Genomic DNA, 25656 nt, shown 5'->3' with positions numbered 1-25656 from the left:
CTCTTTGTCCTTTTCGTTGCATTCCTTTGAAGATGAGGCTTCTTGGACTTCTTCTTCGGAAGTTGAGCATCTCTCAATTTTGGAGTCCTCTTCCTCTTGATCTTGATCCAATGAGTCACCCTCTTTGAATTCTTCTTGGTTTGGTATAGTGGAGGGGATCTCATGAATCTTCGCCAATTTTCTCCAAAGCTCCTTGGCATCCTTGAATTCTCCAACTTGAGCCAAAATATTGCATGGCAATAAATTGACCAATAGCTTTGTCACTTTGTCATTTGCCTCGCTCTTTTGAATTTTCTCTTATCTCCACTTGCTCCTCTTGAGAGTTTTTCCCTTTGAATTTGTTGGAGTTTCGAAACCTTCCATTAGAATAAACCATTGCTCTATCTCCATCATAAGAAAATTTTCGATTCTTGATTTCCAAGAATTGAAGTTCGTCATTGTAAATGGTGGAGGCACCCTTGTGTCGAATCCGAGTCCATCTCGGAATTCTATCTTGAAGTTGAGCTCCTGATGAATTCTTTGACTTGATGAATTTTGCTCCAACTTCTTCACCCTCTAGGATTGTTGCCCCTTCCGGCGATGATTCCGATGAAGAGCGGCCTCGCTCTGATACCACATGTTAGGGTCGAAATGTGCTAGAGGGTGGGGAGGGGGGGTGAATAGCTCGTCGCGCTCGTCGTAGCTTGCTTCTTGATGATGATATGCAGCGGAATGTACAAGAAACAAAAATACAACACTAACACAAGGATTTATTTGGTATCCACCTCAAGAAGAGGTGACTAATCCAAGGATCCACATGCGACACACACTCCACTAGTAAAAACACTCCTTTATAGTAACTACCGAAGGCGGAGAAGCCTTGTACAAACTCACACAACAACAAGAAGAAAAGAAGAAGCAAATACATGTAAATCTTATAAGATTTTATACAATGAACCCTAGCTAGATTCTCCTTCTTGTTTGGAACGCCCCGTAAGTTCGACTGACGCTGGAGCTGGGCGGATGTAAATTGAGAACTTTGCATTTGGAGAAGTGGAGAGTTGAGTCCCTAAGGTCCGACCGGTCTTTGGGCCGACCGGGTGTATGTTGGGGATTTGGAATCTACTCGGACAATATATTCGATCGGACTTTATATCGCGGGTTCATCTTGCACTCAGCCGCTATATTTGAATATAGAGTTAGCCAAGCAATGTGTCTAGCGTGTCTGATCAACGTTTTGGTCTGATCGGCCAGAGCACTCAGTGGTGACACTGGACCTATTTCCGCATGACATCAATACAACCCGAGAGTTGACCCTTTCTTGACTTTAACATCCACATCAACTGACTTTCTTGACGTCCAAACCCAACTTTGGGGGTCCCACATTACTCGTCGTATCACTAACCTCCCCTTCAAGTCTAGTCAAAGAAGACAACAAACTTGATTGACTAAACACTTGTGTTCTTTAGTGTTATTGACTTGGACGCTCGGTCCTATTTCTGCCGTTTAAGTTTTATGCTGGGAGTATTGCTCATTCGAATAGTTCGCAGTTGTGGTTAGAGTTGAGAACGTGCGCGAAAGCAAACTCACTTATAACTCGGCCAAGAGTCTGGAACATAGGCGCGAGAGCATGCTCGCTTATAACTTTCCTGAACGACACAAGAGTCTGGAATATAGGCATGAGAGCATGCTTACTTATAACTCAGTCGAACGACATGAGAGTCTGGAACATTAGCATTAGAGCATGCTTGCTTATAACTCAGCTGGATGGCTCGAGAGTCTAAAATATAGGCGCAAGAGCATGCTTGCTTATAACTCGATCAAATGACACGAGAGTTTGGGAGCACGGTGCATGACCCGAATGCCTTGGAGAGTGAAGGCACAGTGCATGATATGAATACCTTAAAACATCGGTGCGAGGGTATGCTCGCTTATAACTCGGTCAAATGGAACGAAAGTCTAGGACTTGGGTGGTAGAGCAAGCTCACTTATAACTCGGCCGAACGACACGAGAGTCTGGAACATTGGCGTGAGAGCATGATCACTTATAACTCGGCCAGACGACACAAGAGTCTGGGACAGACATGAGAGCATACTGGCTTATAACTCGGTCGGTCAACATGAAAGTCTATAGGTATATAACCCGAATGCCTTGGAGAGTGGAGACATAGTGTATGACTTGAATGCTTTGGAACATGGGAACGAGGGCATGCTCGCTTATAAATCGGCTGAGCGGCGCGAAAGTTTGGAACTTAGATGCGAGAGTATACTTGCTTATAACTCGGAAGAATGACACAAGAGTCTGGGACAGGCGTGAAACCAGACTCGTGTATAACTTGGTCGGTCAGAATGAGAGTCTGGAGGCACAATGTATGACCCAAATGCATTGGAACATGGTGTTGGGATATGCCTGATGTGGTGTGTGATTAATACGTTCAATAAAACATGCAACGGAAGTAAAAATACGATAATAAAACTATTTTATTACACTACACAGACTACACGCATGAAAGATACAACTTATGCAGACATAATCGTAAAATAAAAATTTAAGGATAACAATTATTCTAGGTGTACCTTACGGATGATACGTAGGGAAAAGAGTATCAATTTTAGTGACGTCCACGACCCTCAGCCCTATTTGTATCAACGTTGAGATCTTCAAGACAACTCCGATGAGCAACAAGGTTCGCGTCCAATTGATACTAGCCAAGCGTAGAGATGATATGTTCTAAGAGAAGGAAGAAGAAACGAAAGCTTGAGAAAGAAGAATTTCTTCCTCTTAGCTTGAGGTGGGCGGCGACAGAGAGAGGAGAGGAGAGAGAGAGGGAGACTTGGTTTTCAAAAAGCCCAAACCAATGAATAATGAATTGATTAATTATTCTCTTCAACACCCCCCCTCCTCTCTCTCTCTATATATATATATATATGAGTTGGATTAGAAAATCCAACTCAACACAAAGTTTAGCTCATTAACTTTTTGGTCTGGTTCACGATTAAACCAACTTGATTTTAAATTAAACCAATTCAGTTCATGACCAAACCATATAGGGACTAACTCTTCTATAAGAGATGTGACTCATCCGTACTTCCGTTACAACAAAATATCATCATCAACAACTGAACAATGACTATAAAACGGAGGGTCTTCACCATCAGCAGCCAAACGACGGCTATAAAACTGAGGGTCTTAGCCATTAGTAGTCGAACGGTAGTTATAAAACTAACTGTCTTCACTATTAACAGCCAAACAGTGGCTATAAAACTATGGGAGGACATCAACAAAGTCTAGGGGCAACCCTAAGTGGTAGAACACCTGATTGGGGAAAGGGGCTCAGGAAGATACTAATGGTCCAATCAGTCAGACTTGTAACCTTCTTCAACTAAATTTGAAAGGGAGGCTTGTGATCCGGCCCCATCAGGGATAGGTCAAAGTAAGGAAGATCGGTAATCATACTTCGGTCGATTACCGGAGGGACCATAACTCTGACACCTGCACAGGCAGAAGCCCACGCGGACAAGAACCGTGTCTAGCTCGAGCCGTCGCAGGCGCCGTGGTGGACGCTGATTCCAATCGCGACCCCACGCTCCGGGATGAGCATCGCCTGTAGAGCCAGAAGTCGGATGTCGTTGTTGTCGATGCTGGATTCGGGGAGCAAAGGAAGCATGTCGTTGAAGAGTCAAGGATGGTCACTGGAGAGGTCATCGAAGTCGCCGCTGTACTCGGCGACAGTGAAGGGAACAGAGTCATCGTCAGTGTAGTGTATTTCATAACTGTCGGAGCTGGCGACGGAGTTGCGAATCTTGCCGGCGAGTGGGTAGAAGTGGCAGAGAGCGGTGGAGAGAGAGGACTTGAGGGTGGGTACGACGGAATCGATGAAGTTGGAGACGGTGACGGCGATGGGGTAAAAGAAGACACGTTCGACCGATCCGGCATGCAGACAAATCAAATCGAGGTAGGCGAGGGACAAGGCGGAGTCGTCAATTGTTCCTGGTCCCTGGAGACGGAGAGACTTGATACCTCACGATAATCCGGAGCTCCGGCGACGACATCGATGACATCGTGACTTGGGTGGTCGTGAACGCAAGCCTCGCGGCTTGAGCTTGGCAGGTGACACCGCCCCCAAATGCCAATATGAGCATGGACTAGTGATGGATGGCGGTCCTGCGCATCTTGATCCTGGGGATGCCGTGCTCCCACGTGACCACCAGCTGGCTTCACAGGCATCTCCGAGGGAATTTTTTTAGTTTATAGTTAGATCTAACCATTATTGAAAATCGACGGTTCAACGATCTAGAATCATCGATTCGATGATTCTAGATAGTTCGACCCTCAATTTTAACCGCCCAAAATAGTTACGATTCACGATTCGAAATCGTCGGTTCATGGTTTGGTTCACGGTTCAAGATTATTATGTAAAAAAAATAAAAAATTAAAAATTACAAATTAAAATTTAATATAGAAAAAGGGTTTGTATTTATTTAAGTTGCCTGTGTATCCCCTTAGGGTATAGGGAAATTAAAGTCCATGTAGTTCTTTTATATTTATATCCTTTATATTGTCACTCACTTTCATTTCTCGTTCCTGTCGTATTCGTTCCTTCAATATTAAAATCTTCAATTTCGTCATCTGAAAGTTACATTCCTTGGATTCTTTTCTCCGCTCTGGTTCAATCGTCTAGTAATGCTCAGACTTCTAATGAGTCGTGAGACAAAGTTGATTATTGTTCATCTGATATGTTACCGTTGGTACTGAACGTCTGCTCCACAGCAACAGTTGACACTAGACAAGCTAAAATTTCTTTAGTGATCATGAAGAGGACGGGAAAGCTTTGAGCCTTTTGTAATCATCACTTTAAGATATTAAAATTTTCGCTATTTGCTTCATTAAAATCAAAAGAAGTCATAAAATAATTCTCAAATTCCTTTGTGGAACTTGATGATAATCGTAGACATTTTGTCCATTCTTTTAATAAAAGTTATATTTTTATAAGTTTTAAATTACTACTAATAGTTTGTTGTATTTCAGAAATATTAATTTGTGTTTCATATTTTATATAATATTGATTATAAATATCATATAAATAAATTCTAATATTATATATAATATTAATTGGATCAGGAAAAGAAGAATCTTTAATTAGAATTAAAACGTCATAATATAAAGTTAACATTTCTTATAAAACTTATAATTGTAATTAGGATCTAAAATAAATACAATTAAATAAATTTCAGGAATAAAATAAAAATATTTTTTCCATTTAGTTTTAATAGCTAAGATACAAGGAGATAAAGATTAATCATTAATATGCTCATTTAAAACTAGTACTATATTAGAAAAATTTTCTAAGACTAATTAAGCAATAAGATAATAAACATCGGAAAGATGTTCGGTTGCATCAGTAAATACTTTTAAAATTTTATAAATACTATTACAATTATTCCATTGTTGTAAAAATAAATATATATTAGTATTAGTATTTTGTGCAAAAAATGAACATAATAATTTTTTATATTGAAATGAATCTTGTAATAATTGGTATGTTGAATTCCAACATGTTGGTACATCACTTGAAAATTTTTTAGGTCTCATTCCATTAGTTTTATAAAACCTACCCCATTATTTCATTATAGATGGATGAGACCATAAATAAGAAATTGCAATTCTAATTGGTTTAATATAACTTTCTAAAATTTTTAATCCATCTTGAACACATAAATTTAAAGCATGACATACACAACGAATTTGAAAAAATACACCGCCAATAATAGGTTGACAAACAAATTTTAGATTATCTATACAAGCGATATTGAAAATATTTTATGAGTTAAGCCATATTCTTCTAAAATTAAACATAATAATTGTGCAATGTTATGAGCATTATGTGATTCATCAAAATCTCTATAAGCAAATTGTTGGATCGTGAAAGTTGCTAGGGGGGGGGGGGGTAAATTGTAATTTAAAACTCATAGCAAAGACAAGTTGAGTACGCAGTGGAAAAATGAAAAACACAATGCTAACACAAACTAGTTTTACTTGGTTCGGAGCCTTCGTCGACTCCTACTCCAAGGCCCGCTATAAAATATGATAACAAATATTAATTAAATAATAATGTTAAATAGAGAAATAACCTTAATGGAATTTTTAAAAATTTTTAGAAATTTTCTGAGAATTTTTCGGAGGTCGTATGGTATAGGTTACGGGAATAAATATTGGGCCACGAAAAAGCCTGTTTAGGCTACCCCATTTAGGCGAGGAAAATGTTTTATTTTTCATTTGTTTTATTTTATTTTTATTTTTTTCTTTTCCCCGCCGCGAGTCTTTCCTCTTCCATCGCCGTTTCTTTTTCTTCCCCTCCCGCAACTGATCGGCTTCCCCAGCCGCGCCGCCCCTCTCCTGATTTCCCTCCTCACGATTGTCTTCTTCTTCTTCCCCAACTCATCGCTGACGCTGATTGCCGACGCTGATTGCTGACGTGGATCGCCGGCGCTGATGTTGGCTATCAACGTGCCCTAGCGCCGACCCCCTCCCTTGTGCCCTAGCAGCCAGCCACCCTATCACTAGGCAACGACGCCGAAGCTTTATCCTCTCCCTCTCCCTCTCACGGCGAGGAGCGCCCTCTCCTCTCCGATCTTCGACCACCACTGCCCCTCCCGATCTTCAACCCCACTGCCCAAAGACAGCTGCTGGATGTCCGAGCGCCACCGATCTTCTCTCTCTGGGTCGCGACAGAAGCAGAGCATCCGAGCCCATCTTTGTTTCGTGCCCTAGTTCTCCACTGCCGCCGCACCCTCCCTGTCACCTCTCGACCAGAGTAGCGCCATTTATGCTTGTGCCCTAGCCTTCCCTCCAGCCGACCGTCGCAGAATTTTGGAGGGATTGGGAAGGTGTCACCGGCCAGCCACCACCTGTTTTTCTTCTCCGGCAAGTCTTCTACCCTAAGATCTAGTGTCACACCTCTTCCTCTATTTCGGCCAGAATCTTCTTGCCCACCTTGTACCGGCCAAACGAGATTGTTCCGGCCAGAAGAAAAGGGTTAATTGGGGGTAAGTAGTTGGTTTAGTGGTTATGCATTAGTAATTGGATCTAATGCTTAGATGTGGATGTATTGATGTTCTTTTGGGTAAATTGTTTTGGAAATCCATAGCTCCAACCTCGCTCCAGTCAGGTCTACTAGCAGCAAGTTGTCTCCAGCTGTGGATCACCGACAGATCATCCGGATTTGGGTGAGTCTTGATGTTATTGCATTTCTATAAAGGATGATAATAGTGTGATGTGGATTAGGGTCCTTGGTTCAATAGAAATTTGATTTAGCTACTGGATACATATCAGAATTAGCTAAAATTATATGTTTGATATTACAGGATTTTGATTCGAGACGGTGTCTCAACGAGGGATCTATTTCGGATACGATCCTCTTATTGGAGGCGGGTACTTTGACTTATCTTTTAAGATATTGTCGTTTGATATGCATAGTAATATTTAACGAGTAGTAATATTTATGTTCATTTCTGCATTGGTATGTCATTATCTATTACCTGAGCATGCTGTATTTATTACCTACTTTGCATTCATGTTCCTTTGATTATTTATGTCCTTAAGGTAATGACATACCATGCCTGAATATGTTCAGGACATTGATTTATTTTACCTGACCTGTGTACCGAGGATATTCTATTTGATCCATATACTTTTTTGGTACACATTATGTAGAGGTGGATAGGATCAGGATATTTCCATGCTTAGTGTCATGCATCATCTCGCATGATTGCATGCTGTGCGATTGTTGGCTCCATTATTGTTGAGCACATCATTGTTGAGCACATCGCCAGTTATATGGATCTACACACACAACCACTCATGGGTTAGTGGTTTTTATCAGGTCTATCCGGGGCAGCGGATAGAAATCCTTCGGGCATGCTTTATTCAGGTCGTGGAATTCTATACAGACCCTCCATTTGTTGCCCAGCTTGGGGACTAGTACGATGTTAGCAAGCTAGCTTGGAAATTGTACCACCCGTATGTGACCGACCTCCAGTAATTTCTCTATCTACTCTCAGATGACCAAGTTTTGTTCCGCGCTGAAGTCCATTTTCTTTTTTTTTTTACTGGTCGAGCATCTGGTCGGATGTGTAGCTCATGTTGAGCCACACTCGGCGAAATACCAAAAAGCTCGTGTGTCGTCCAGGCGAACACATCATGATTCTGTTTGAGGCAAGCTACCAACTTCGTCTTTTTCTCACCCTCCAGATCGGCAGTAATGAAGGTAGTTGCTTTCAGGCGATCAGAGTGGATCTGAACTTCTTCTTTTTCTTCATAGACCAGAGTGGGGAGGGGTTCAACGATGGCGTTCACCTCTAGGCGAGGGGTCTTCCGAGCGGCTCGTGCTTCCATTTTGACCATCTCGACGTAACAACGCCGAGCGGCCAACTGATCTCCTTTGACTTCGCCTACTTTACCATCTACCGAGAATTTGATCTTCTAGTAGTAGGTGGACACCACCGCTCGGAACTCATAGAGTGTCGGTCGACCTAATATGATGTTGTAGGCTGAGGGCGCATCTACCACTATGAAATTTGTGGTCCTTGTCCTTTTCAGGGGTTCTTCTCCGAGTGAGATGACCAACTTGATCTGGCCGATCGACAACACTTCATTGTCCATGAAGCCGTAGAGCAGAGTCGACATGGGCAACAGTTGACTCGGGTTAATTTGCAATTGATTGAAGGTCTTCCTGTATATGATATTTATCGAGCTCCTTGTATCAATAAAAGTTCGATGGACTGTATAGTTGGAGATTACCGCTCAGATGATTAATGCATTGTCGTGGGGGACTTCCACTCCCTCCAAATCCTTAGGGTCAAAGATAATCTTGGGTCCCTCAGCTTTTTCCTTCCTGCAGCTAACAATATGTATCTCGAGCCGTCGAGCATGCAACTTCCTTGCTCGGTTAGAATCTCTACCGGTCGGCCCACCGACGATCATTCCTATCTTCCCTCGAGCGGCATTATTCCAGTTCTCTTCTTCCCTTGCGGACGGTCTGGTCCGTTCGGAAGAGGCTCGGGCAGGGATTCAGTCCCTATGGTGTGGCATGGCTCGGTCGTCCTCTCCTCCTTCCTTCGTTCCGCTGATTGGCTTTAGTGACGCCGGTCTAGAAGTGGCGATCGACGACGATATCCGTGCGGAACCGATCTATTAGCTTCTAGGTCATAACAGTCCCTGGTGTTGTGCGCCATCGACTAATGGAAGGTGCAAAATATTGGTACCCAACTCTTTCCTCTTGGACGAGCGATCGCCACCTGCTGTACGACATGTGGCTTAGTCTCCTGGTGTGAAGGGGCTCTCGACCAAGGCCCTTTTAGCGGTTGATGACTGCTCGATTGACACCGCTTGGATGCTACTGCGGGATCGACGTTTGTCTCTTTTTTCCTTGCTGCCTGGGATTCTTTCACATTAATGTACTCATTGGCCTTCTTTAGGAGATGACCAAAGTCCTTCGGCGGCTGCCGAATGAGCAATCGGAAGAACTCTCCCTCGACGAGCCTTGGGTGAAGGCGTTCACCAATATATCTGAGGAGATTGCTGGAGTGTCCATCACCACCTGATTGAAGCGTTGGATGTAGGCCCTCAGGGCCTCTCGGAGCCCTTTCTTCAGCGAGAATAGATTCACGCTAGTCTTCTGGTGCCGGCGACTACTAGCAAAGTGGTGTAGGAATACCGCTCAGAAGTCCTTGAAGCTGTAAATCGAGTTGTTCGGCAACCGTTTGAATCACCGTTGTGCCGATCCAAACAAAGTTGTAAGGAAGACTCGGCATTTCACCCCGTCCGTGTACTGGTGAATGGTGGTCGCGTTGTCAAACTTGACCAAATGGTCATCGGGATCGGTTGCTACATTATACCTTTCGATCGTCAACGGGGTATAATGTTTCGGCAAAGGGTCATTTAGGATCTCCTTCGAAAATTTTTTATTGACCCACTCAAGCGAGTCGTCTTCCCTCGGCTTTTCCTTTGTGTGCATCTCGCACAGGCTTCTCATCCGACAAAGATCCCCGGTCTCTATCCGCTCGGCCTCTTTCTTCTGAAGGAGCCCATGATAGCGCTCGGTTGAAGGGGATTGGGGCATTACGGGCGTCCCCATAGGAGCCGATCGGTCTCCTATTTGGCTCTCGAGCGAAAAGTGTTGGTTGCTACTCGGAAAACCTAGAGGTTCCACTGTACAAAAATTTTGTACAAAGGTCTGAACCTTTTCCTAGCTACCATGTGTTCTTTTAAATTAAATTTTGGATCGCCTGCAGAACTTAACACGTTTGATCCAAAACTTAATCTATTCGTTCTTTTAGGTTTTGACTTGGGTCTCCTGCGGAACTTAACACGTTCGACCCAAATCACCTTAAGTTATTAATTCCATTAAATATTAATTTCCATAATTGGTTCCCAGTACTGACGTGGCGAGGTACATGGCCTTCTTGGATATGGGAGCAACCACCACCGACTAGACAAAACCTTTTATGGAAAACTAATATTTAATTTCCTAAAATAACTTTAGGTCAACCGAAAAGAACAATCAAATCACAAGGAAAAGAAAAACGAAAGAACACTATATCGAAAACAAATTCGAAACACTAGAATCGTATGCCTCTTGTATTTGGTATTATTTCCAAAAATAACTAGTATGATGCGGAAAGGAAAAATACTAGTTATACATTTTAGAAAGACCTCTTGATCTTCTATCGTATTCCTCTTCTAACGTCGGATGTTGTGTGGGCAACGATCTTCCGAGATGAGAACCACCAAGCACCTTCTTCTTCCTTGCAAGTTTCGGCCATCAAAACTTCTTCTAGGATGAAGAGGTTCGACCACCACCACCATGCTCCAAGGGATGCTAGAAACAAAGCTTTCTTTCTCTCCTTCTTCTTCTTCTTCTCTAAACTTAATCCGGCCACCATATGCGTCTTCACAAGAAGGATGAGGTTCGGCCATCAAAGAGAAGAAAGGAGGAGAGGATGGCCAGCCACACCAAGGAAGAAAAAGAGAGAGGAAAAATAAATAGAGTTGTTAGCCATGAAAGCACCTCTATCCTCTCTTTTATAATCCTTGGCCTTGGCAAATAAGGAAATTTAAATAAAAATTTCCTTAATTCTTTTGCCATTGATAAGGAAAATTTATTTAATTAAAAATAATTTTTTTCTCATCAACAATGTGGCCGGCCACTTTAAACCAAGCAAAGGAAATTTAATTCAATCAAGAATTAAAACTTTCCTAATTTGTTTCAAAAATTTTATAAAAAATTTCTCTAATAATTTTTCCCTTCATGATGGTCAATAAAAAGGAAATTTTATAAATTAAAATATTTCTTTTAAACATATGGATAAAAAGAAAGTTATCTTTAAAAATTAAAATCTCTTCCAATCTACAAATAAGGAAAGATATCTAATCTTTTCTTAATCTTTGTAGAAGCTTTATAAAAGAGATATTTAATTTTTAAACTCTCTTTTAAATCATGAACATAATTAAAAAGAAAGTTTTTACCAAAATTAAAATCAACCTTTTAATCTACAAATAAGGAAAGAGATTTAACTCTTCTCTTAATCTTTTGTAGAATCTTATAAAAGGAAAGATTTAAATTTTTAAACTTTCTTTTAAATCATGTTATCCACATAAGAAAATTTAAAAAAAATAAAATTCCTTTTTATTTTAATAGGGCCGGCCACCTAAGCTTGAGTTCAAGCTAGGGCCGGCCACATGAATTCACCCATGAACCAAAACATGGTCGGCCCTAGCTTGGTCTCCAAGCTAGCTTGGCCGACCCCCTATAGGATGGGTAAGAAGGTGGGTATAGGTGGGTATAGTACTCTATAATTAAGAGGCTACGATAGGGACCGAGAGGAGGAATTGGTTTTGGTCTCCCGATAAAATTAAGCATCCCGTGTTCGCCCCGAACACACAACTTAATTTTATCAATAATAATTCATTCCATTAAAGAATTATTATTGAACTACCGCACCAATCCCAAATTACATTTTTGGGCTCCTTCTTATTATGAGTGTATTAGTCTCCCTGTGTTTAAGATAACAAATGTCCACTAATTAAGTAAGTTACTGACAACTCACTTAATTAATATCTAGCTCCAAGAGTAGTACCACTCAACTTCATCGTCATGTCGGACTAAGTCCACCTGCAGGGTTTAACATGGCAATCCTTATGAGCTCCTCTTGGGGACATTCTCAACCTAGATCACTAGGATACAGTTTCCTTCTATAATCAACAACACACACTATAAGTGATATCATTTCCCAACTTATCGGGCTTATTGATTTATAGAACTAAATCTCACCCATTGATAAATTAAAGAAATAAATATCAAATATATGTGCTTGTTATTATATTAGGATTAAGAGCGCACACTTCCATAATAACTGAGATCTTTGTTCCTTTATAAAGTCAGTATAAAAGGAACGACCTCAAATGGTCCTACTCAATACACTCTAAGTGTACTAGTGTAATTATATAGTTAAGATAAACTAATACCTAATTACACTACGACCTTCCAATGGTTTGTTCCTTTCCATCTTGGTCGTGAGCTACTGTTTATAATTTATAAGGAACCGATAACATGATTTTCTGTATGCGACACTACACACCATGTTATCTACAATATAAATTAATTGAGCAACTATATTTATCATAAATGTAGACATTTGACCAATGTGATTCTTATTTCTAGATAAATGTTTATACCTAGGCTTTTAGTATACACTCTAACAATCTCCCACTTATACTAAAAGACTAAGCTGCCATATCTACTGCCATACATCTGATTCCCAACCCTTCAACATGCCCATAAAAAACTCTTGCCTTAAGGACCTTAGTGAAAGGATCTATAGGTCATCACCTGATGTAATCTAGGCAGCAACAACTTCTCCTCGTTTATACGATTTCTCGTATTGGGTGGTACTTGCGCTCTATTGTGTTTACTTGCCTTATAGACTTATGGTTTCTTCGAGTTTGCTACTGCACCAACATTATTACAATAAATTGTAACAATCTTTGGACAAACCAGAAATCATATCTAAGTCTATCTTGAGGTTATTGAGTCATTCAGCTTTTATGGCTACCTCAGAGGCTTGCCATATACTAAGCTTCTATGGTGGAGTCCAGAAAAACACCTATGCTTATCACTCTTCCATAGTTATGACTTTACCTCCTAAAGTAAACACAAAACCCCGAGGTTGACTTATTATTATCCCTATCCAATTGGAAGCCAAAATCCATTCAACCCACTAGGACCAAATTAACTACCTTGTAAGCTAGCATATAATCTTTATTGCCTCTAAGGTACTTCAATATATGCTTTACTGTACTCCACTGTCCTTGTCCAGGGTTACTTTGATATCTGCTAACTATGCCCTTGGCAAAACAGATTTCTGATCTCGTACATAGCATATATTAGGCTTCCGATAGCCGAAGCATAAAGAACTGCCTTTATTTCCTTTATCTCCTTTGATGTCTACAGAGACATATCTTTAGATAAAGTTACTCCATCCTAAAAAGTAAGAAACCTTTCTTGGAGTTTTGCATGCTTAAAACGAGCAAGGATTTTTCCGATGTATGAAGCTTGGAATAAGTAAAATATTCTTTTCTTGCGATCCCTTATTACTTTGATCTCAAGAATATATACATTCTCCCAAGTCCTTTATATCGAATTGTTTGGACAACCATACCCTTACTTCTGACAACATTTTGATATTGTTTCCAACTACCAAAAATGTTATCTACGTATAGTACAAGAAATACCACCACGCTTCCATCACACCTTTTGTATACACAAGACTTATCCAGTTACTAAATGAATCCAAAGGTCTGGATTACTTTGATAAACTGGATGTTCCAAGACCTTGAAGCTTTGTATCAGTCCATAGACTGATTGAGCTTGCACACAAGATGCTCTTAGCCCTTTGCAATGAACCCTTCTGGTTGCTTTATATGGATGCTTTCTACAAGACTTCCATTAAGGAATGCTGTCTTGACATCCACTTACCAAATAGATAAAAGAATCCGGATAGACTTAAGCATGACTACCAGTGAAAAAGTTTCCTTTTTCATCTAGCCTTGCTTTGAAAGTTTCTACCTTCCTGTCTATCCCTCTTTTCCTATTATAGACCTTTTTATACCCAAAGGCTTTTACACCATCTGGTGGTTCTACAAGCTTCCAGATTTTATTAGAATACATATATTCTAATTCTGTTATTCATTAATCTTTGCCAAGATATTGTATCTTTATCTTGGAGTGCTTCGTTATATGTCCGGAGATCAGGTTCATGTCCTCCAGGGATCGAGTCCAAAAACTCTCCCAAAACATGAATCTTTTTAGGTTGCCTAACAACCCTCCCACTACGACAAGACACTTTCTGCAATTGTGTATCATTTGTGATACGTGTTGCAGTTTCCTTGTGGTATCTCATCTTGTACAATTGGTACTAGATTAGACATGTCTTTTATTATTTCCTTAAGAACAAGTTTTCTTATGGGCACATGGTTTATTACATAGTCCTTTTTCTAAAATTGGTCATTGATGCTAACAATGACCTTCTGATTTTTAAGACTATAAACCTACTTTCATTTCTCTAGGATAACCCACAAACAAGTGAATTCCTGTCCAACTTATCATTGTCTCTCTTCAGCATATGTGCTGGACTACACGAATCCAAATATGCTTCAAAATAAGCTTACGTCTATTCAGCAATTCTATATGAGTAGAGAGTTCTGACTTTGGAAGGTACTATGTTCACTTCCGTTTTCAGAGTATATCCTTAAAATGAATTTGGTAAAATAACTCATCATCAATCTACTTATTTCCATAAGAGTCCTATACCTTCTTTCTACTACACCATTCTGTAGAGGTGTACCAGGTGCAGTTAGTTTGGATTGAATCCCTACTTCTGATAAGTGACTCCTAAATTCTCCCAAGAGGTACTTGCCACTATGATTTCACCATAGTGTCTTTTTACTTTGTCATTTCTCCACATCAGCCTAGTACTCTTTGAACTAATCAAAGTACTTAGTCTTGCGGTACATTAAGTAAATTTATTTGTATCTTGAATGGTTGTCTATAAAATAGACGAAATATTCAATACTACCTCTTGTCATAGGATCACACAAATCAGAATGAACCAATTTCAACATATCTTTGACTCCATACCCCTTAGACTTGAAAGCTTCTTGGTTATTTTTCCTTCCAAGTAAGACTCGCAGGTTGGAAAGATTTCCACTACTAATGAACCCAAAAGTTCATCAGCTACCAATGAATCATACTCAAGTTAATATAACCTAGCCTTAGATGCCAAAGATATAATTGGTTCATTTCCGAAGGTTACTTTCTCTTAAAGTTAGAAGATGTGTTACTAATTTCCATTTGTTGCATCGTGAGAGTTATTGGATTTATATATTGCCAACCAACGTACCAGAACAGATAACTTCCCTCTTTTCCTTAATAACAACTTTGTTATTAAAAGAGGCAGAATATCAAGTTCTTTGAATAGTTTAGAAACTGAAAACTAGTTCTTTCTAAACTTGGTGCGTAAAGACAATTACTCAAAAATCCATGTTTTATTCTTATCAAAAGATAAACATCTCCCACTGCAACAGCTACCATTTCTACAGTAGTGCCCATGTGGACGGTGTTTTAATTTTCATTTAGTTGTCGGGTTTCCTGGAACCCTGCAATGAATTGCGGACATGATTAATGGCATCTGTATCTACACTTCAGGTTCTGGTAGATAACACCACTAAACATGTTTCAACTAATGAATTAAATACACCTATATTGTTCTTAGTTCTAAGAAGACAGTCTACCTTAATGTCTAAGTCCTATTTCCAATCATTACAATTAGGATTACTAAGTCTTTCTTATAGTATGACTACTAGGGGATTGACAAACATTTTAAATCCTAAGAATCACAAAAATACTTGGTCAAGATCAACTCCTTAAAAATCCCCATGAATTTTGTATGCCACGATAGTGTGGACGTATATAAAATCGAAGAGGAGATTTTATTCATTAATTTTATTATCTCGTCAACTTTACTTTATGACGAATAAAATTAATAGTTGATCTGTCTTTGATCAAATATTTGGTCAAAAACTTTTGAATTTTAAAAAATATTGATTCCTCAAACAATATTATTTAAAATCACCAACACCTCAAACACCGTGAATTTTGCATGTCACGTTAGTGTGGACGTATACAAATTCAACATTTATAAAAGGAGGGTTTCAACCCATTAATTTTATTATCTTGTCAACCTAACCTTTTGACAAATAAAATTAATAGTTAGTATCATTGGGTCACACAAATAATAGCAGTGACTCCGATGGGGAGGATACTATTAGATGTGTCTAAGTGTATACCATTACTTGACACTAAGTCCATTAATAAGATTATGCCCCTTCCGTTGGGGAAGATCACACGCTCTTAATTAACTTCCTATAGTCATCCAAAAATGGAAGTCTGTTCTAGTGATCCACAAACAAGCTCATCCGTTATGGAGGAAGGCACTCAGAGCCAACGCGCAAGCTTGTTTGCATCACTTACAAACCAGTAATGGAGACCATGGGATTTACTTAAAAATCCCTCTCCCACTTAGTTATTTATAAATGAGGAATTTTAACTATGCTAGCCTACTAAATATATAAACTAACATGCACACACAGCACAATATAAAAGCAATAAATAGAAAATCTAATTTTCAACTATTATAGCTTTTATCTCTTGTTGTCCTCCGTGTGTTGTCATCCCAATCTGCTGCCATATTTGGCCACTACCACCGGGTCTAGCTGTCGCATCCATCTTGCTCCTAGTTCCGCTGCGCCTCTGGTCCTTAGAAGGTTCCACGCTTTGCAAGATTCGATCTGCGACATAAATAGAATTTTACATTTTGATCCTATATTCCTCGAAGGAATGTACATGTAAACTAGATCGATCATAAAATAAAATTTACATCCATCGATCCTATATTCCATAAAAGGAATGTACATGTAACTAGATCAAAAATAAAATCCTAATAAAACTAAATACAGCTCCTGCTGTATTTTATAATACAATCATGCACACACAATAAAATGCCCTTGACATGTCCAAGGGTCCAATCGCACACATAATAACTATAAGTCATAATAGTTGGATCCCGCATCCACAAAGTTAGCACATCCTACTATTATCCTGCCTAAATTATGTATGACATGTGCATAATTAAACTAATACCAAATATACAGAGGCAAAACCCTAGCTCTGATACCAATTGTTGGTTGCTACTCGGAAAACCTAGAGGTTCCACTGTACAAAAATTTTGTACAAAGGTCTGAACCTTTTCCTAGCTACCATGTGTTCTTTTAAATTAAATTTTGGATCGCCTGCGGAACTTAACACGTTTGATCCAAACCTTAATCTATTCGTTCTTTTAGGTTTTGACTTGGGTCTCCTGCGGAACTTAACACGTTCAACCCAAATCACTTTAAGTTATTAATTCCATTAAATATTAATTTCTATAATTGGTTCCCAGTACTGACGTGGCGAGGCACATGACCTTCTTGGATATGGGAGCAACCACCACCGACTAGACAAAACCTTTTATGGAAAACTAATATTTAATTTCCTAAAATAACTTTAGGTCAACTGAAAAGAACAATCAAATCACAAGGAAAAAAAAACAAAAGAACACTATATCGAAAATAAATTCGAAACACTAGAATCGTATGCCTCTTGTATTTGGTATTATTTCCAAAAATAACTAGTATGATGCGGAAAGGAAAAATACTAGTTATACCTTTTAGAAAGACCTCTTGATCTTCTATCGTATTCCTCTTCTAACCTTGGATGTTGTGTGGGCAACGATCTTCCGAGATGAGAACCACCAAGCACCTTCTTCTTCCTTGCAAGTTTCGGCCATCAAAACTTCTTCTAGGATGAAGAGGTTCGGCCACCACCACCATGCTCCAAGGGATGCTAGAAACAAAGCTTTCTTTCTCTCCTTCTTCTTCTTCTTCTCTAAACTTGATCCGGCCACCATATGCGTCTTCACAAGAAGGATGAGGTTCGGCCATCAAAGAGAAGAAAGGAGGAGAGGATGGCCGGCCACACCAAGGAAGAAAAAGAGAGAGGAAAAATAAATAGAGTTGTTAGCCATGAAGGCACCTCTACCCTCTTTTTTATAATCCTTGGCCTTGGCAAATAAGGAAATTTAAATAAAAATTTCCTTAATTCTTTTGCCATTGATAAGGAAAATTTATTTAATTAAAAATAATTTTTTCTCATCAACAATGTGGCCGACCACTTTAAACCAAGCAAAGGAAATTTAATTCAATCAAGAATTAAAACTTTCCTAATTTATTTCCGGAAATTTTATAAAAAATTTCTCTAATAATTTTTCCCTTCATGATGGTCAATAAAAAGGAAATTTTATAAATTAAAATATTTCTTTTAAACATGTGGATAAAAAGAAAGTTATTTTTAAAAATTAAAATCTCTTCCAATCTACAAATAAGGAAAGATATCTAATCTTTTCTTAATCTTTGTAGAAGCTTTATAAAAGAGATATTTAATTTTTAAACTCTCTTTTAAATCATGAACATGATTAAAAGGAAAGTTTTTACCAAAATTAAAATCAACCTTTTAATCTACAAATAAGGAAAGAGATTTAACTCTTCTCTTAATCTTTTGTAGAATCTTATAAAAGGAAAGATTTAAATTTTTAAACTTTCTTTTAAATCATGTTATTGTTGGGTTTTTCGGGCCGCGAAAACCGCTTTTTTACTCTTAAAACTATAAAAATCATAAATTTACAGAAATGTATAGAAGCTTTAATTTTTCATAAAAATCAAATTAAACTCGTACAAGCTTCGCACATGGCTCTGATACCACTGTTGGATTTTTCGGGCCGCGAAAACCGCTTTTTCGCGTCGCGGAAATCCCGAATCACCTTAGCCAACAGATCTCGTGCGAAGAATATAGAACAAAAATTACGAGTACGAGTTTCTACTTAGATCTACTCCTAGATCTACATGAAGAAAGAATATACCCTTGATGCGAAGCCCTTCGCAATCCCGCTCGTCCTCGGTTCGCCGGATCTCGAAAGTGTCAAAGTAGACACTTCTCTATGTGTATCCACACAAGCAAGAGATGGAGAAAAACCTCTAAGGATGTGCTAGCAACCTTAGAGATCAGTAGTGGAGGAGGAGAGGGAGAGAAGAGAACCAAGGAAGAAGAAGATAGAGTTACACATGAAAAATGAAACTCCTTTTCATGAATAAAAGTGGCCGGCCACATTTTTGGCTTGTAACTCCCATGGAATATCAAGAGTCACCACTCTTGGTAACTCCCATGAGGTGGCATTTGGTCAAGTCAAACTTGACCAAATGAAGAAGCCTTGATGATGTGGCATTGGTCAAGTCAAAGTCAAGTCAAAACTTGACTCTTCATCTTCCTACTTATGTCAAGTCAAACTTGACCACTTCTCTCCCTTGGTTGATCTAATCTAACCATTGGTTCAAGTCAATTTTAATTTAATGAATCTCTATTCATTGAATTAAATTAATTAAATGAGTCTAAGTCCAAATTAGACTCACTTAACACATGAACCAAATTAAGTCTAACTCAATTAGCCTACCTTGGATTACTCTTAATCCAATTTGGTTCATCAAATGAACCTAATCCTTTAGGTTCATCAAATGAACCTAATCTCCATCTAATTGCCTTTTGTGTGTGACCCTATAGGTTCTTGTAACGTTGGCAATGTTCCTAAACCCATTTAGAAGCATAAGTAATGAGCGGTATCTAGCAACACATCATTACTACCCAAGTTACAAGAATGTTGAGATCCAACATCACATTGTGACTACTAATTGTGACTCCTCACAATATATGACAAGTGTCCTTCTATCCTAGACATCTAGATTGATCAATGTGAGGCATAGACCGTGTCATCCTCTAATCAATCTAAATCTTGAACTCCAAGTAGACTCACTAAATCAAATGAGCTCAATATCTCATATTGATTCATTTGGGCATGACCATGCACTTCGTGGTCTCACTCTATCAAGAATATCGATGTCTCTCCCGTCATATAGGAGGGATAGATCCCATCTACATCACTCACATCCCTCTGCATAATTCATTACATACCCAGTAATCGCCTTTATAGTCCACCCAGTTACGGGTGACGTTTGACGAAACCAAAGTACATAACTCCTTATGTAGGGATATATGGTGACTTCAGGTCTAAGGACTAGTAGTTATACTAATAGCCACATGAGAAAGTATATGACACTCATATAACGATCCATGATACTTTCTCATGGCGGGTCATTCAGTATACATTCTCTAATGTATACCCATGTGTCAACTTGATATCTCTATATCCATGACTTGTGAGATCAAGTCATCGAGTTGACCTACATGCTAGTCTTATTGCATTAACATTGTCCCTGAATGTTAATACTCTACTAGGAATGATTAAGAGTAGTGTTCCCTATATCATCTCACTATCGGTTTAACTAACCGATTGATATAGGTGAGAACCGTCTACTCAAGGACATTATTATACTTAGTTTATTTGGCACAAATACAAGTAAGTATAATAACCAAAATCCAAATGTCTTTATTTATATAGAATATGATACAATAAGTCTAAAATACAATCATCAAATGATTGGCTCTAGGGCTCTAGCTAACAGTTATCCACATAAGAAAATTTAAAAAAAATAAAATTCCTTTTTATTCACTACAAAAAAAACTGCCTTTTGCAACAAATTTGGCGACGAATTTTAAAAAAAATTCGTCGCAAATTTTTTTGCGACGAAATCAGCGACGAATATATTTCGTCGCAAAGATCTCGTCGCAAAATATTTTGCGACAAAAAGAAAAAATTTGTTGCAAAATCTGCAATGAAAATAAAATTCGTCACACTATTCGTCGCAAATAATTTGCGACGAAAATATATTTTGTCGCCGATTTTGCAACGAATTATTATTTTCGTTGCTGATAATTGCAACAAAACTAAAATTCGTCGCAAATTTTGTAACGAATTATATTTTCGTCGCAAGTTAGTTGGAAGATCATAAACCTTAGACCAATTTAATTTGCAACGAATTTTGAATTTTGCAATGATTTCACGTTCGTCACAGAAATCGTCGCAGAATTTGCGACAAATTATCAGATTTGTCGCAGATATTTGCGACGAATATAGAAATTTATCGCAGATTCTGCGACGAATCTGAAAATTCGTCGCGGAATCTAAGTCATGTTGTGAAGTTTTTTTGTCGCAGAATTCGTCGCAAATTCTGCAACGAATTCTGTGACAATTCGCAACATCTACCTATCCTGAATTCTGCGACGAATTTTCAGATTCGTCGCAGAATCTGCGACGAATTTTCAGATTCGTCGCAGATTCTGCGACGAATCTGATAATTTGTCGCAGATTCTGCGACGAATCTGAATTTGTTGCAGAATCTAATACTGTTTTTTTTCTATATATTACGATAGGCTTGCAACAAAAATATTTTCGTCGCAAAGGTTGTCGCAAAACTAAACAACCGCCATCCTAAATTTTATTATTTCTATATTTAACCTGATTAATACACAAATATGCATCTAATAAATAGACATTATATCTAACAATAAAATTATACATTAACCAAATCACATCAAATCCAAATATCACAAAAAATCCAAGCATTCCATAAATTAAAATGCAAACATCATCTAATATACTTACAATCCAAACATATGATACATCAAAATACAAACATGATCTAATATCCTTGCAAGCCAAACATATAATACATCAAAATATAAACATCACAAAAGATCTAATATCCATACAATCCAAACATCATAAGTTCTAATCCATCCATATTTCAACAAAATCCGAAATATGACTAAATCTTCTCTATCTTCTTCATCTTCTTCCTGCATAATATAAACAATATCAATAATTACAATAAAGAAATTAATATATATGAACAAAAAAATAATTTTTTAGTTACTCCAACATTGATTTTCATTGTGTCTGACCAATCCTGTTTAAAAAAAAATTAGTATTATTAACAAAAAAATAAACATCTACACTAGAATAACTAACATTCCAAAATGCTAATTATGAGATAAATAAAATTCATACAAGAAGATCCATCGCCACCGTCGTCACCATCGCCACCATCGTCGCCATCGTCACCAAAATCGGAAGGAGCGGAACTTAACTGAAGATGTTTCATAATTAAATTTTGTTGTTGACGGAGAGCTCTCATTTCTGCATCTCTAACTCTTCTTTCTTCATCTCTTTCTAATATTATGCCCTTTAAATGTGAAACCTCTTCAGTCAAGGAATTGATCTGAGTCGTGACTGCTGTTGGGGTGGAAAAGGATTTACGGGAAACTCTATGATTTTTGCTTAAAGAACCCATTCCCAATATCCTTCCCCCTTTCTGTCCTCCACTAGCCTCCAACCACAAATCCAAATTATTACCAACAGATGACTCAGTTTCCTCACTAGCACATGAACTTCTATGTGCTATCTCGAGCTCATCGTATTTGTCCTGTATAATTATAAAATTAAAATAAATTTATTGTAACAATAATTTAGAAACACATATTTTTAATTAATCCAAACCTTTATTGCTTTTGCTCTAGCCCCACTCCAAGACTTATCCTTTTTTGTAAAAGTTTTGGTGAAAGTTTCAATGAATGAAGGTTCTTTCCCCATATCTTTGGTCTAAAAAAAAGGATTAGAAATAAAAAAATAATGACAGATTAAAAAACAATTGAGAGAGTTAAAAATTAGTAGAAGAGTTAAATATTTACCATTCTGCGTCGATGCTCATCGATATTAATTGAACCTCCCGCATATGTAGCAGAGAAGTCTCCAGAATTATAAGATTGATTTAATTTATTCTGTTGACTTCGTTGTTTGCTTTCGTTGGTAGACCAAAAATTGTTGATCTTAGTCCAATTATCCTCTGTGATACAAAGTGGCTTTTTACCCCTTTGTTTAGCATGACTAAGAGTATGACGAATGTGATCGCCACATTTTTTCTTGAAGTTCTTCTTAATTTCGAATTCATATGCAAGGTCCCAATTATATATCCGCTGAATAGGAAATAAAATAATTGAGTATATAGATTTAATTTTTAGATATAAAATGAATCATTTATACCTTAAACTCGCTCCACCATAACTCTTTCATTGATGATGGAGTGCTTGAATAAGACATAGAATCCCCCATCCAATGATTATTCACGATTTGATTAATTTCGTGAACAACACGTACCGAATTTTCGAACCTATAGTTAATGAAGAATATTAAATATAATAGTAATAAGAAAAGTCTAAAAAATATAAGATAGGAGTAATCATATTTTTAAGATCCCTAAACTAGTAATGTTAATTGACTGTCTTGTAACTACCATAATCCATTCTAGTCCAACGGTTAAATAGTCTAATTATTTAATATATTAAATATATGAAGAGTATCATTGCTAATTAAACATTGTTCAGAGTTGTTCAAAAATGCAAGAATGACCAATGATCATACACTATTCTAATGGTCTAATTGATTAAAAAAAAGGTTGCACATCAAACCACTATTAGAACTTTTCATTATTGAGAATAAGGATGTGTAATTGAAAATAAAATAGCACATCAAAATTTTTTTAGAGTTTATCAAATAATGAGAGGATGATTAAAGATAGAATTTAAGTAATCTCATGATATGATTGAAAATAAAGTAAATCAATTATACTATTAGAGCAAGGAATAGAATGAAGTAATGCATATCAGAGCTTAAATATTACATTTAAATAAACTTGCTAAAGAAAAGATAATTGAAGTGATGAAACTAAATTTTAATCCTACTTTATAATCATACTTAAAAAATATAGAATAAAAAATTAAGATATTAATTTTATACTTACGAATCTCCGGAGGGGACAATAAATATTCGAACATCTTGGGTCTCAGAAAATGAGTATCTGGTAGGAACCGGATCTGCCAAATTTTGCGGTGAAGGTACTGGCGAAGGAGAATGTGATGGTCCTGCATGTATTGGCGACGGCGAATGTGAAGGTCCTGCATGTACTCGCGAAGGGGAATGTGATGGTCCTGCTTGAACTGGCGTAGAGAGATGTGATGGTCCTGGCTGTACTGGCGAAGGTGAATTTGATAGTCGTACAGGCTGATCAGGGATAGGCGTAGGTGCACTGCTAGGTGCTGCATGGCCATGTGAACTTCGTTTACGTCCCCCCCGTCTAAAGATGTTCTGAAATTCAAAAATAGGATAAAGTTAAAAAAATAATGATGCATAATAAATAACATAAAAAAACTTACCATATTTATTAAAAGAGATTGTGTGAGATTCCTTTGACGATAGATATCACCTCTACTCACCTATAACATATAGCAAGAAATACAGAGCATTAACAAATAATATATATAAGTTTAAGAATGAGATATTAGATATATAGCAAGAAATACACTAATCACTAATATGTTTCAAGCGCACATACAAATGAAAATAAATAACATAAAATTGTATACTAATGCTATCATTATTAATTAAAGTCAAGGGTGTAGGTATACCAAACAGAGGTCAACAAAGACGTTGAGTGTCTCTCAAACACATCTACTATACACCTGCATAAACAATGTACACAGTCAATTATATAGGTCAAATAACACAAATAAGGTCGCTATAAACAAGACTATATGGTTGGTTTAGCCAATAAGTCTTGGCCGTCTTGGCCATGGCAAGGGCAGCAAGTGCCGGGTAAGGGCTGGCCAACGACATCAAGGGCCACCTGCGGTCGGGCCAGCCGCTGCCGGACAGTGGTAGCCACTGTCGGACAGGGCCAGGGCCAGCTGCTGTCGACCAGGGCCAAGGCCAGCCAAGCTCTGCAGCAGCCAGGCATGGCCAACTGCGGCCTCCCGTGGCCGGCAAGGACCAGCCGCTGACTCGCGCGACCGACAAGGGCCAACCTCGGCCTCTTCCGCCAGACCATGGCCATGATCTAGCTCGAGTGTCCGGCCAGGGCAAGGAGCTGCCCCACGCGTCCGGCCAGGGCCAGCAACTCACTCCCGAGGCCGGCCAGCGCCAGGCGCGGCCTTCCAGCAGCGGGACAGCACCCGCGGCCAGCCAGCGGCAGCCGCGACCACCCGCGGCCAGCCAGCGGCAGCCGCGACCACCCGCGGCCAACCAGAGGCAGGCGCGAGCACCTGCGACCGCCCAGCGCGAACTGCCACCGGAGTAGGAAGAGAGGGAGACAAGTTTACCTGGACTGAAATCGCCCTAACCGACGTCCTCCGGCCTCGGATCGCAGCTTCTGCGTCGCCACCAAAGCTAGGGCAAAAGGAGGGATCGAACCGCCACCAAAGTTAGGGCAAAGGGGCTGTCAAGGAGTGGTTAAAGTTAGGTCTTTTGCGACAAAAGGATAACTCGTTGCAAATTTCGTTGCTGATTCGGCGACGAATTTTGAAATTCGTTGCGGATTCTGCGACGAATTTTAATATTCGTTGCAGATCCTGCAACGAAATTTGAAATTTGTCGCAAAATTTCATTTTTTTTATATATAAAATAAATTTTCCGGGGCCGATTGAGATATTTAGAGAGCTCGGAATGAGATGAAATCTGATCCTA

General features: G+C 38.6%; 1 protein-coding gene across 8 annotated transcripts; it reads right to left on the bottom strand.

The window, feature by feature from the left end:
• Positions 1–21686: 21686 nt before the first annotated feature.
• Positions 21687–25413, bottom strand: LOC122023988. 8 transcript variants are annotated; one of them, XM_042582463.1, is made up of 10 exons: positions 25293–25413; positions 24603–24656; positions 24351–24410; positions 23939–24282; positions 23182–23308; positions 22830–23114; positions 22639–22740; positions 22150–22564; positions 22016–22048; positions 21687–21938 (listed from the first exon to the last, which is right to left on the bottom strand). In XM_042582463.1, coding segments are annotated over exons 3-9 (1278 nt in total). In that variant the 5' UTR covers positions 24354–24410; positions 24603–24656; positions 25293–25413; the 3' UTR covers positions 21687–21938; positions 22016–22046. The 8 variants fall into 8 exon arrangements, 6 of the variants coding, with proteins under 6 accessions (XP_042438397.1, XP_042438396.1, XP_042438399.1 ...); XM_042582462.1 differs by having other exon boundaries at positions 22022–22048; XM_042582465.1 differs by having other exon boundaries at positions 22044–22048.
• Between the last annotated feature and the right edge of the window lie 243 nt (positions 25414–25656).

The sequence above is a fragment of the Zingiber officinale genome, chromosome 9B (genome assembly GCF_018446385.1).
Source record: "Zingiber officinale cultivar Zhangliang chromosome 9B, Zo_v1.1, whole genome shotgun sequence".
Lineage (NCBI taxonomy): Eukaryota > Viridiplantae > Streptophyta > Magnoliopsida > Zingiberales > Zingiberaceae > Zingiber > Zingiber officinale.
Note: the sequence above shows the minus strand (reverse complement) of the source record. Positions and strands in the feature narration are given on the sequence as shown.

Coding starts and splice junctions, on each gene's coding strand:
- LOC122023988 (XM_042582460.1), bottom strand. Junction 23,309..23,938: donor ATTGTCCCCTCCGGAGATTC/GTAAGTATAAAA, acceptor CATTAACTATAG/GTTCGAAAATTCGGTACGTG. Junction 22,565..22,638: donor CTAGAGCAAAAGCAATAAAG/GTTTGGATTAAT, acceptor ATAATTATACAG/GACAAATACGATGAGCTCGA.